Below are 13,985 nucleotides of genomic sequence, written 5' to 3'. Positions count from 1 at the left end.
AGAAGGAAGCATGCAAAATGTATTTTATTAGCTCCTCCCACACTTAGATTTAGTGGATGAAATATGTTAGGTGAATCACTTCGTCTCCGAGCCCTCCGTTTCCTCATCTGTGACAGGGATAAGAACACCCACCCTGTCGAGCTGTTGGGACTTCACAATGAGGCTGAGAAGAAGAGAGCTCAGCACTGTGTCCAGATGATGGCGAGGGCTCAATAAGTAGAAGACACCGTCATCATCACCACCACTGAGCCACGTCACCCTGCCATGGCTGAGGGAGGGCTCTGGGCTCTGGAGCCCGACCTTTGCTCTACCATCTACTGACTAATTATAAGAGGCCAGCCGATCAGCTGTCTCTGAACCTGTTTCCTGAAAGCTATGATGGTGACAGCAATCACTGCCCTTCAGGGTCACAGTGAAGATGAATGACAATGTGCACAGACACTCAGCACATCCAGATTTGCACATGAGACTGTCTACACAGTTCCTGGAATACAGTAGGTGCTCAATAAATATCACTCACCCTCTTTGCTATGCATGAGCACTGAGGAAAGCCCACATGCACGCCGAGAGCAGACACCACAGGGATGCTTGGGGCACGGACGCAGGGGCAGGGGCCAGGGGTCACTCACCTTCCTCCCGTCTGCACCGCTTTCGCTGCCAGAGTACGCCAGCTTCCGGCGCACATAGAAAAGCATGTCGTCCTGCCGGGGAGCCCATTTCTCCATGAAGTAGGTGGAGAACATCCAAGTCCAGAAGACAATGCGGTCATCCTTGAAGCACCCTGCAGAGGGAGGCCAGACAGGAGTGAGGAAGGACGGCCACCCTGGCCCTTGCAGCATGGCCTTGGCCAAGCTGTGCCCATACCCCCACATTTCTGGCCAGAAATTTGCCAGGGCTCTGAGATGCGCTGCCCCTCCCTCACCACTCCCGACCCCCACCCATGGGGCATCCAGAGAGGCTGGAGGACACCCCCCGGAGGCCCAGTTCCTCCGCCCAGCAGCAGCCTGAGAGCCCGTGCTCCCAGCCCCACAGTTGAGCCCGACTCCAGCCTGGGGATGAATCAGCAGCTTCAGTGGAAAAGGAAAATCCCGAGGAGCCAGAAACGCCACTGGCTGGCGGCTGTCTGGGCTGGAAGCCGGGAAGGCTTGGCTGGGGGGGGCCTTTGGAGAGGCAGGGCTCTCACCAACATCTCTCACCCCCACCCACTCCCCGATGGCTGCGGCAATCCCAACGGGAACCCGACTTAAAGGGACAGCCGCCCTCCGAGGCTGCAGGCGGAACCGCGGGGAGACAGCACCTGCCCCACCCCTGCCCCGCGTCTGCACTGCTGGCCCTGAATGCTCGCCAGCTTCGTGCTCATCTGATCCTCACGGGGACGTCTCCTTGTATTACAGATGGTATTTCTTTATGATAAATATTTGCAATATTTTCTTGCAAAAGAGAAAAAGCCCACCGGCTTTGGTAGGGAAGACCTGGGTTTCCGTTCCAGCGCGGCTGCTGGTGACGGGACAACGGGCGGGGGCTCTGAGCCACAGGTTCCTTGGGGCACCTGCAGACAAACCGAGACCACAGGCACACAGTAGGATCAACATAGGTGGGTTTGTCCCCCCTCTAGATGGATTCAACACTTCGAAATATGCTGCCAAGCTCCCTCTTATCAACTCAGGAGATTAAACCAGGGCTGCTTTTGTTGTGTGTCTTCCTCACTGACCAGTGCGATCTAGTGCTGGTACTAGACCGCACTAGTCCAGCTGGAAGGAACTAATCCTGACACTTGGAGATGGGGAACCTGAGGGCCAGTGGTGCTGGGACCCTCTCTCGCCCTCACAGACAGACCAGTGGGCCGACCAGGACTCGGCCATCAGCCAAGTCAAACGTAGAACACCCCAGCCTTGGCTGATGTCAGCCACACCACGAACCAAAGAACCAAAGAACCAGGACTCGAAGCCAGCCCCGGCCCCCGGCCCTCAGCCCAACAGTGTGTTACCCACCCACGCCCATGCCCTGCCTGGCTCTTGGGCTCTAGGGCAGTGAGGAGGAGGAAAAGAGAAGGAGGCTTCATTGGTGAGGGTCTGGGTCAGCAAGCCTTGTCAGCCTCCAGGGGTGAGGGTCAGGAGAGCCCACAGGACTGGCAAGACCTCCCAGGCTCACAGGACCTGGGGAACCACACATGCATGCTGTCTGCAGAGTCGCTTTGAAATTCCTGCCGCGTTTTTGCAACAGGCAATGCCCAACTCACCCTACTACAGACCCTTGCAAAATTAAGCAAAGGGCTATGATTATTCCTGGATAAAATTCAATTCTTTGTTACCTCCTCTTAACATTGTTTCACTTTTGGTTCCCTTAGAGCCCAACAGAATAAGAGAATAAATTTGGTCTTTAAGGCTCACGCCTATCATCCCAGTACTTTGGGAGGCTGGGGCAGGGGGGCACGGATCACCTGAGGTCAGGAGTTCAAGGCCAGCCTGGCCAACATGGTGAAACCCCGTCTTTGCTAAAAATACAAAAATCAGCCGGGCATGGTGGTGGGTGCCTGTAATCCCAGCTTCTCAACATGCTGAGGCGGGAGGATCACTTGAACCCAGGAGGCAAGAGGTTGCAGTGAACCAAGATCACGCCATTGCACTCCAGCTTCGGCAACAGAGCGAGACTCCATCTCAGAAAAAATAAACAAACAAACAAACCAATAAATAAGCCAAGTATGGTGATGGATGCCTGTAGTCCCAGCTACTCTAGAGGCTGAGGCAGGAGAATTGCTTGAACCCAGGAGGCAGAGGTTGCAGTGAACCGAGTTTGCACCATTGCACTCCAGCCTAGGCAACAAAGCAAGACTGTCTCAAAAAACAAACAAATAAACAACAACAACAACAACAAAAAACCAAAATCAAACCCCAAAAAAATAGCCCTTAGGAAAACTGCCAGATTCTCACAGAGTTAAACATATACTTACAAAACCAGCCACTAGCCACTCCTAGGACCTGCCCAAGAGAAATGAAGCACATGTCCACCGAGACTGGCACACAAATGTTCACAGCATCTTTGTTCATAACGGCCCCAAACTGGAGACCAGGAGAATGCACACGTGTCACAATAAAAACAAACTAGTGATCCACACCACACCGCGGATAAACCTCAAACTTGTCCCGCAGAGCAAAAGAAAGCAGGCGCAAAAAGCTATTTACTGTATGATCCCATCCACGTGATGTTTCGGAGAAGGCAGAACTGGAGTGACTTAAAGCAGATGGGTGGCCGCCCTCAAAGGTTCTGCGTCTTGATTGCGGCGTTGGTTTCACAGGTGTGTATGGCCATCAGCACTCATCACACTTGGCCGGGTGAGGTAGCTCACACCTGTAATTCCAGCACTTTGACAGGCCAAGGCGGAAGGATTGCTTTAGGCCAGGAGTTCAAGGTCAGCCTGGGCAACGTAGTGAGACCCTGTCTCTACAAAAAAATAAAAATTAGCTGGGCATGATGGCACGTGGCTGTGGTCCCAGCCACTACAGAGGCTGAGGTGGGAGAATCCCTTGAGCCCAGGAGTTCAAGGCTGCAGTGAGCTATGATCGAACCACTGCACTTCTACCTGGGGGACAGAATGAGACTCTGTCTCTAAAAGCGTATTAAAAAATAAAATTTAGGCCAGGCGCGGTGGCTCACACCTGTAATCCCAGCACTTTGGGAGGCCGTGGCAGGTGGATCACTTGAGGTCAGGAGTTCAAGACCAGCCTGAGCAACATGGTGAACCCCAATCTCTACTAAAAATACAAAACTTGGCTGGGCGCGGTGGCTCAAGCCTATAATCCCAGCACTTTGGGAGGCCGAGACGGGCGGATCACAAGGTCAGGAGATCGAGACCATCCTGGTTAACACGGTGAAACCCCGTCTCTACTAAAAAATAGAAAAAACTAGCCAGGCGAGGTGGTGGGCGCCTGTAGTCCCAGCTACTCGGGAGGCTGAGGCAGGAGAATGGTGGGAATCCGGGAGGCGGAGCTTGCAGTGAGCCGAGATCGCGCCACTGCACTCCAGCCTGGGCGACAGAGCGAGATTCCGTCTCAAAAAAAAAAATATATATATATATATACAAAACTTAGGCGAGTGTGGTAGTGCTCACCTGTAATCCCAGATACTCAGGAGGCTGAGGCACAAGAATCACTTGAACCCGGGAGGCGGAGGCTGCAGTGAGTCGAGATGGCACCACTGCACTCCAGCCTGGGTGACAGAGCGAGACCCTGTCTCAAAAAATTAATTAATTTACAAAACATAAAAACTTATCAAACTGTTCAGTCTACATATATGCAGTTTATTTTACATAAATTATATGCCAATAAAATTGTTAAGTCGTAGCTGATGCTGGCAAGGGTGCACTGAACTGGAACTCTCCGATATGCTAGAGAATAAAACGTGAGAAGCTAATGAGCACTTTCTCATTCCTATGCATCTACCTTATGGCGGAGTGCACAATTAAAGGCCTTTTGCACAAAAACATTTCATGTGTTACTCATGAGAGAAAATAACAGCAGTAACCACGATGAAGACGATGAAAGGAAAGGACACAACATCCTGCAGTTTCTGGCATTTCCCCGAGGTAAAGCAAGCCGTATGTATTCACCCAAATCGTCACCCATCTTTTTAAAGGATGGCTATAAAGATGACATGCAGATGCACGGGAATATGTGTAATATGACGTTTAGCGGAAAAGCAGAACCCCAAGTTGCAGACACACTGATGACAACTCCATAAATCACATGGAAACACTAGAGGAAAACAGACCAGAACGGTAGGAGTGGATGAATTGAACAGAGTTGATGTTTTCCTTTTTTTTGTTTTGACTTAATATTTTCAGTCATAAGATATTACTTTTTCCCATGAATGTACAACTTTTAATATCATAGGACTCATTAAGAAAGGGAGCGGGGAGAGTGGAGAGAGAAGAGATTCCCTCTCTTCAGAGGGAGGAAGGGAGGCAAACACAGACACACTCCACATCCAAGAGCCAGGAAAGGTCGGGACTGGAGGGATATCTGATTCCCGGAGGCACAGTACAATGTTAGGAGCTGCAGTCAAACACACGTGAGCTCAGGTCCTGACACTACCCCTCCCTACCCAGGTGGCCAGTTCATTCAACCAACCTCTCTGACCCTCAGTGACTCCACCTGTCAGATGGGCCTCTGACCTGCCACCCGCCCAGAATCCAAGGTGAGGACTTGGCTGGAAGTGAAAGCGCTCTGCTGGCTGCTCAGCTCCAGCTGCTGCAACGTGGGCTGCTGGAGACCCTCTGCTCTGCTGCCCTGCATGTCAGAAACACTGACACCAAGCACAGCAGTGTGACCTGCCTGGATGACGTCAGTGGATCCCAAACCTTCCAGTGTCCTTTGGCCTCGTGGTGCAGTAACTGGCTGTGAATAAGCACACAAGGTACAGCTGGCCTGTGAAGTCACTGCTGACTCTTTCTCCCACAAGCAAACCCCTTCTCCCTTTACCCTTTCCCAGGGCCTGCCGAGCAAGAAATCCCCTGGGTCACAAGCCCTGGGAGCTTCTAGTCCAGCACAGAGCCTCCTCATCTCCAGACTTCCGTCTGTCCCTTCTCCCTGCTGTCTTGCCAGTCAGGGCTGCAGGTCTTCCCCACCCTCAAGCACAGTGGAGACTTATGGAAGCAGATGTGGCCCCCGAAAGCTGAGCCAGGCTCACTGTGGTAGCACCTCGGACAGCTCTGTGCCCGCGGGCCTGCCTTCCCTCCCCGGGTCCTATGGAGCCAGATTACTGTCCATTCTCCTCATCTGAGGCAACCGTGAACACTGAATTAGTCAGTACCAGCCCACTGGCTCCTAGGGGAAATACAAGGTTAGGGTCCTCTGATCACATTTTCAGCAACTGATCAATTCATAACCTTGCTTTATGTATGTTTCTCTTTCAAGACACCTTATTTGAGGCCAGATGCGGTGGCTCATGCCTGTAATCCCAGCACTTTGGAAGGCTAAGGCGGGCAGATTACTTGAGGTCAGGAGTTAAAGACCAGCCTGGCCAAAATCGCAAAACCCCATCTCTACTACAAATACAAAAATTAGCCAGGCGTGGTGGCGGGCGCCGTAATCCCGCCTATTTGGGAGGCTAAGGCAGGAGAATCGCTTGAACCTGGGAGGCGGAAGTTGCAGTGAGGTAAAATCACGCCACTGCACTCTAGCCCGGGAGATTGAATGAGACTCCGTTTAAAAAAAAAAAAAAAAAAGATACCATATTTAATATATAGTTCATTCACTAACATTGAACTCACGCCCAGCAACAATCAGTGTTGAACGAAGCTTCTCTAACACGTGTATTTTCTCCAAAGAGTACATCACAGCCATCTCGTGCCTGGGATTAGACAGCACCTCAGCCCAGGGCCATTTTAAATCACTGACAAAAAGCACAAAAAATGCAAAAGACATGGCACTAATTAGACGCAAAAAGGACACTACTTTGCAGTGTGAGGACCGACATACGAAGATGCAGCATCGCCTTGTCCGACCTCAGCTGGAAACGTGCGTCAGGTAAGGAATTTTTCGGCACTCCATGAATGTCAGTCATTAACCTGAAAGTACCATGAGTACTGATTCTGGGGTCACAAATACATTTCAGTGAGTAGGTGGATCCGTGAATAATGGCAATGGCCTGGACCGGGAAAACTGATATTTGCTGGGAGTTCTGGCAATCCGGCTGCCTCCCCTGCCTCAAGCGAGTGACCTGCTTCTGTAAGTCAGTCACTTTCTTCCAACTCCAGAACTGGCAGAGCCCTTTCCAGGAGAGTGACTCCAGGGACGAGCAGGGAAGAGGGCGCGTGGGAAGTGAGCATTAAGCCTGGGCCGTCCACACCCCAGTGCAGTGTCCGCCACCTCTGAGTTGCCACTAGTTCTCCTCCTAGTTCTGCACGACACCAGACGGGTGACATGCCAGCACCAACGGCTCAACAGTGCTAGTTTCAGGAGCGAGGAATGTGATGACAGCTCACATGTGCCCTGCACCCTACAGTTTGTTTACTTATTTATTCATTCATTTATTTTTGAGATGGAGTCTCGCTCTTGTCGCTCGGGCTGGAGTGCAATGGCACGATCTCGGCTCACTGCAACCCCGGCCTCCCAGGTTCAGGTGATTCTCCCACCTCCGCCTCCTGAGTAGGTGGATTACAGGCATGCGCCATCACACCCAGCTAATTTTTTTTATTTTAATTTAATTTTATTTTTTGTTTCTTTTAGTAGAGAGAGGGTTTCACCATGTTGGCCAGGCTGGTCTCAAACTCCTGACCTCAGGTGATCCACCTGCCTCAGCCTCCCAAAGTGCTGGGATTACAGGCGTGAGCCACCACGCTCAGCCCACCCTACAGTTTATAAAACCCTTCCACCCATTGTCTTTTCAGATCCTCAGGGCAACTTTATGAGGTGGGGACAACCTCAGCTTAGTTTCAAACCTCAGTTTTCATTTTCAGCCAAAAGTTGAGACTCCAGTGGCTAGATCAGGCATATTCAGGAACTGAGACTCGAACCCAGCCCCTGCAACAGAGCTCATATCCTTCTCCTGGATAAGCCCACATCCTTATCCTTACCCTGGCCCTGCACGAGGATTCTCCCAGCTGTGTTGCAAATGCAGAAACTGAGGGAACCCAGGGGTCACCTGGTGAACAGCTAGGAAAGCAACTCAGGCTTTCAAACCTCCCCCCTCCCCCAACTTCTAAGTCCCCAGCGGAGTGGGCTCACAGGGGCTACTCTGAGCCCTGAAGCACCCCCAAGTCTTCCTGGGATAGCCTAAGAATGCCTGGAAGAACTTCGGACAAGAGCTTCATGCACGGGGGCTGTGGGATCCACTTCCCAGCCGAGTGCCAATGTAACATGATTTAATTATTTTCCACGGAGATGGTTCTTCAGATGCACACTGAAAAAGAAGGGAAACTTTTATCTTTTGAGGCCTTTCACATGAGTCCAATCACTATACGGGATGGGGGAAGGATTTGTCAGACTGGAGTTCAAGAGCAGACTTGATTCCCGTTCGTGATGCACTGCCCAAGTGGGTAAGTGACAACCTCTCCGACCCTCCGTTTCCTCATCAGTAAAATTAGAACAGCTGCCTCCTACGGTTACCATGGAGACCAAATGAGATCCTACACAGCGCTCAGCAGCGCAACCCGCACTTAGAAACGATGAATGACAACTGCCACTCTGGTTACTATGATAACCTGGAATATTTCCCACCAACCAGACCCTGGGAATAATCACGAGTTCGACTTTAGGAGGCACTCCTTGAAACCCACCCCAACCCTTTTTTAGAAAAGGATTAAGCCATTAAACCACACAAGTTAAGCAAGTTATGGTAAAGCCCTAATTAAAATAGTTTACAGCGATTAAAAATGATGGTTCTGTTTTATAAAGAAAAATGTCCAAGAACTACTCCCAAAAAAAGTACATTAGCCCAGCAGGCCAAGAGGTTTTTTTTTTTTTTTGAGACAGAATCTATGTTACCCAGGCTGGAGTGCTGTCACGTGATCTTGGCTCACTGCAACCTCCATTTCCCCGGCTCAAGCCATCCTCCTGTTTCAGCCTCCTTAAGTAGTTGGAACCATAGACATGCACCACGACACTCAACTACTTTTTGTATTTTTGGTAGAGACAGGTTTCACCATGTTGCCCAGGCTGGTCTCTAGCACCTGAGCTCAAGTGATCCGCCTGCCTCGGCCTCCCAAACTGCTGGGATTGCAGGCATGAACCACTGCGCCCAGCCCAAGAAGTGATTTTGGGAAAGCAATTCTATCAGATCTTCAGGAAACAGACAGCTAGCTTCAGGGCTACTCACCCAACTTCAGAGCCTAAGAAACATGCCAACTCATTTTTACAAGGAGGCACAGTATTGATTTCAAAGACCACATACACAGAAAATTACAGGCTAATCTCACTTACGAATGTCAAGACAAAAATCTTAAATATAGCATTTAAAAGAATCCAGCAACTTCTTAAAAATATATGCCATTAGCCAAGCAGGATTTAATTGGGAATAAAGAATGGTTTAGGCCGGGCGCGGTGGCTCAAGCCTGTAATCCCAGCACTTTGGGAGGCCGAGACGGGCGGATCACGAGGTCAGGAGATCGAGACCATCCTGGCTAACACAGTGAAACCCCGTCTCTACTAAAAAAAAAAAATACAAAAAACTAGCCGGGCGAGGTGGCAGCGCCTGTAGTCCCAACTACTTGGGAGGCTGAGGCAGGAGAATGGCGTGAACCCGGGAGGTGGAGCTTGCAGTGAGCTGAGATCCGGCCACTGCACTCCAGCCTGGGCGACAGAGCGAGACTCCGTCTCAAAAAAAAAAAAAAAAAAAGAATGGTTTAGGCCAAGCTCGGTGGCTCACATTGTAATCCCAGCACTTTGGGATGCTGAGGCGGGCAGATGACCTGAGGTCAGGAGTTCGAGACCAGCCTGGCAAACACGGTGAAACTGTCTCTACTAAAAATACAAAAAAATTAGCCGGGTGTGGTGGCACGTGCCTATAATCCCAGCTACTCAGGATGTTAAGGCAGGAGAATTGCTTGAACCCAGGAGGCGAAGGTTGCAGTGATCAAGATCGGGCCACTCCAGTCTGGGTGACAGAGTGAGACTCGGTATCAAAAAAAAAAAAAAAAAGTCCAATATTAGAAAATCTATTAATATATTCATATTTAGAGCTCAAAAGAGACATAACAGAGGATTATCTCCATAGATGCTGGAAGAACATTCTATCAAATTCAACACCCATTCCTGATTTATATTTATTATTTTATTTTGGGACAGGGTCTGTGTCGCCCAGGCTGGAGCACAGTGCTATGATCATGACACACTGCAGCCTCCACCCCCGGCCTCAAGCGATCCTCCCACCTTACTTTCCCAAGTAGCTGGGACTACAGGCATGCAATACCACGCCCAGTTCTGTTTTGTATTCTTTGTAGAGGCAGAGTTTCACCATGTTGCCCAGGCTGGTCTTGAACTCCTGGGCTCAAGCGATCCTCCCACCTAGGCCTTCCTAAGTGCTGGGATTATAGGTGTGAACCACTGTGCCCAGCTCCCCCAGCCCCCCCACTTCTCACAAAACACTGCTTCCACCCTGTGCTACGCGTCACCATCCCGGCCCATATCACCATCACTGCCTGCTCACTGGTCTCTGCATTCCACCCTGCCCATTGTTAGAACACAAATCGGTTCTCATCACTGCACGGCTCAAGTTCCTCCACCAAGCTTATTTCCTGACCTGCCCCCAGGCTCTTCACTGAAGTATCACCTCCTTCTCAGAGAGGCCTTCCCAAACCAACTGATTTAAAGTTGCAAATCCCATCCCCAATATGCCCTATCCCACTTCCAGCTTGATTTTTCTCCACAGCACTTGTCAATATCGAATATATATTTTGCCTATTTGTTCTGTTTACTTTCAGTCTTTCCCTAGTAAAGAAGTCGGCAAATTCCATGAAAGTCCAGAGAGAAAATATCTTCAGCTTTGCAGACCACAGGGTCCTGTCTCAACTACAAAATCAGCCATGGCAATACGTAAAGAAACGGACGTGGCTATGTTCCAACAAAAATTTCTTTACAGAAACAGGAAACAGTCCGGATTTGGGGTATAGTTTGCCAACACCGGCCCTACCAAAGCCGACGTATGTTTTCACACAGATGCCCTACCAGAACTTAAGCTCCACGAAGATACCATTATTTTTCACTCTTTGATCATTTTGTTCAATGCTATACACTCGGTTTCCAGAATGGCTTCTGGCATATAGGACATAATAAATATTTGCTAATTGAATAAATGAATTAAATGATTAATGAAAGCAAGGTGGTATCAGTACATGATTGGACAGATCAATGGAACAGAAAAGAAAGCAAAAACACAAAACTCAAACACACAATAACTGAGTTTTTGGGTTTGTTGTTATTGTAGTTTTTTGAGATGGAGTCTCACTCTTGTTGCCCGGGCTGGGGTACAGTGGCACGATCTTGGCTCACAATCTTTGCCTCCCAGGTTCAAGCGATTCTCCTGTCTCAGCCTCCTGAGTAGCTGGGATTACAGACATGTGCAACCATGCCCAGCTAATTTTTCTATTTTAGTAGAGACGGGGTATCACCATGGTGAGCAGACTGGTCTCGAACTCCTGACCTCAGGTGATCTGCCTGCCTCAGCCTCCCAAAGTGCTGGGATTATAGGCATAAGCCACTGCGCCTGGCCAAGAGTTTTTATGAAGACAGCACTTCAAATCAATAGGATGTAGGTTCTTCTTCCACAGTTGGTCTTGGTATAAATGGTATGCTGAGGAAAAAGAATAAGGTTGGGTCCCTGCTCGAGCCAAAATAAATTCCAAAAAGATTAAAACTTTTAATGTTAAAAGTAAAACTATAAAAAAGAAAAACCATGAGAGGATTTTTTATTCCCTCAGAGAGGGAGAAGCCTTTCTAAGGAGAACATAAAAGCTATTAAGGAAAAGAATGATCAAACTACATAAACACTTAAAATGTCTCTTGAGACAGGGTCCCACTCTGTCACCTAGGCTGGAGTGCAGTGGCACAATCACTGCAACCTTGACCTCCCCAGGCTCAAGTGATCCTCCCACCTCAGCCTCCTGAGTGGCTGGGACTATTGGCACACGCCACCACACCCGGCTAATTTTTGTATTTTTTGTAGAGATGAGGTCTCACTATGTTGCCCAGGCTGGTCTCAAACTCCTGAGCTCAAGCAATCAGCTTGCCTTGGCCTCCCACAGTGCTGGAATTACAAGCATGCGCCACTGGGCTTGGCCAAAAATTAAAAATTTCTATAGGAAAAAAACCAGCAACCCCCACTACCACCATAAACAAAGCAAAAAACAAATACCACACTGGAAACATAGACGGAACTTTTTTTTTTTTTTTTTTGAGACGCAGTTTCGCTCTTGTTGCCCAGGCTGGAGTGCAATGGCGTGATCTCGGCTCACCGCAACCTCCACCTCCCAGGTTCAAGCAATTCTCAGTAGCTGGAATTACAGGCATGCAGCACCACACCTGGCTAATTTTACATTTTTAGTAGAGACGGGGGTTTCTCCATGTTGAGGCTGGTCTCGAACTCCTGACCTCAGGTGATCCACCTGCCTCGGCCTCCCAAAGTGCTGGGATTACAGGCGTGAGCCACCGCACCCAGCCGGTGGAACTCTTAAACGAGGGCAATTTCCTTAACGAATACTAAATTGTATACAATGCATAAGAAAATAAAACGGCAAGGAAAGCAGAAGGAAATATAAGTGGTTTTAGAACACAAAAACACGCTCAACTTGACACAATTAGAGAGTAAATTAAAGCCTCAAGATTCTATTTTCCACCTATCAGATTTGCAAAGATCAAAATACCTGACAACACTTCAGGTCAAAGAGGATGTGGAGAAACAGGGACTTTATATCCTGCAGTAGGGACGTAAACTGCCAAAAATATCAGACGGTCAAAATCACAAACGCATTTTACCTCTGACCCAGCGATCTCACAAGGAGAATTTTTCCTTGTGGTCTCACTACCTACCACCTACGTAAAATTCTGTAAGTGTTACAGCACTGTTGGCAAAATACTGGACTTGTCCTATCAATAGGGATAGTAACTAAATTAACTAACTATAAGACATTCACAGAACAGAATACTACATAGCAATTAAAAAAGATTGAAGCAACTCTATCTGTTCCAAAGAGGAAAATTCCCTAGGATAAATGAAGCGAAAAATGGAGAGCAGACCAATATTAGAGGTTTTTCCTATTAAAGCCAATCGTTTAAGATGACTCCCATGCTTGCTGGAGCCTGCGGAAGAGAAGGGAGGTGAGGAAGCCAGATTGTCAGGGTCCATCCTGGCTCCAGCGGTTCTGGTCATGTGACAGACAAATCCAAACCTCTTGGTGCCTGTTTCCTGACTTGTAAAATGGCAGTAACAATGGTATCTACCTCCTGGGTTGTTGAGAATTTAAGTTAGTCCATCCACGTGAAGCCTTTAAAATTGTGCTGGCACCGAGCCAGGACCTAGGATCAGCACCAGATAAGCACCCAGAGTCAGCACTGAGCCAGCACCCAGGATCAGCCCCCACATAAGCACCCAGGGTCAGCACCAGATAAGCATCCAGGGTCACCACCGAGCCAGCACCCAGGATCAGCCCCACATAAGCACCCAGGGTCAGCACTGAGCCAGCACCCAGGATCAGCCCCACATAAGCACCCAGGGTCAGCACCAGATAAGCATCCAGGGTCACCACCGAGCCAGCACCCAGGATCAGCCCCACATAAGCACCCAGGGTCAGCACTGAGCCAGCACCCAGGATCAGCCCCACATAAGCACCCAGGGTCAGCACCAGATAAGCATCCAGGGTCACCACCGAGCCAGCACCCAGGGTGGGAAAGTATTATTACATCATTACTAGTATCCTCATGGCCTCTGGGGAGAGAAACTATAGAGGAGAAGAGAGACTCAGTATTTTCATTAAGAATCTTCTCATAACCTTTGTATTTTGTACCCTGAGCATGTTTACCTATTCAAAAAGTAAACAAAATTTTTTTAACAATGCAGTTACTTGGAAAAACGCTCATGGTGGAGGAAAAAAGCCGGACATAAAATTATACCTGAATACTTAAATGAAGGAAACTATTTTTAAAAATGCCTAGGAGGAAAGCCTGAAGGAATTACACGAACATGCCCACAGTGCAGGGTTAAGAGTGGTGCAGTGCACAGATCCTCATCCTGCAAACAAAACAAAAGACAAAAAAAAGTGAGGCCAGAGCCGGGCGCGGTGGCTCACGCCTGTAATCCCAGCACTTTGTGAGGCTGAGGCGTGCGGATCACGAGGTCAGGAGATCAAGACCATCCTGGCTAACACGATGAAACCTCGTCTCTAGTAAAAATATAAAAAAATTAGCTGGGCGTGGTGACGGGCGCCTGTAGTCCCAGCTACTCGCGAGGCTGAGGCAGGAGAATGGCGTGAATCTGGGAGGCGGAGCTTGCAATGA

General features: G+C 49.1%; 1 protein-coding gene across 2 annotated transcripts in view; it reads right to left on the bottom strand.

The window, feature by feature from the left end:
* Positions 1 to 13,985, bottom strand: part of KIAA0930 (KIAA0930 ortholog) — a 47,138-nt gene that overhangs the window by 16,795 nt on the left and 16,358 nt on the right. The window contains exons 1-2 of one of the 2 annotated variants that reach the window (XM_065522005.2): positions 939 to 1,143; positions 630 to 781 (exon numbers count right to left, since the gene is read on the bottom strand). In XM_065522005.2, coding sequence (XP_065378077.1) covers positions 630 to 781; positions 939 to 942 — 156 coding nt within the window. In that variant the 5' untranslated portion in view covers positions 943 to 1,143. Of the gene's footprint in view, positions 1 to 629; positions 782 to 938; positions 1,144 to 13,985 lie in introns of those variants that run through there. The other variant, XM_045363460.3, reaches the window with a different exon arrangement.

Source organism: Macaca fascicularis, chromosome 10 (genome assembly GCF_037993035.2).
Source record: "Macaca fascicularis isolate 582-1 chromosome 10, T2T-MFA8v1.1".
Lineage (NCBI taxonomy): Eukaryota > Metazoa > Chordata > Mammalia > Primates > Cercopithecidae > Macaca > Macaca fascicularis.
This window is presented reverse-complemented; position numbering and strand designations above follow the sequence as displayed.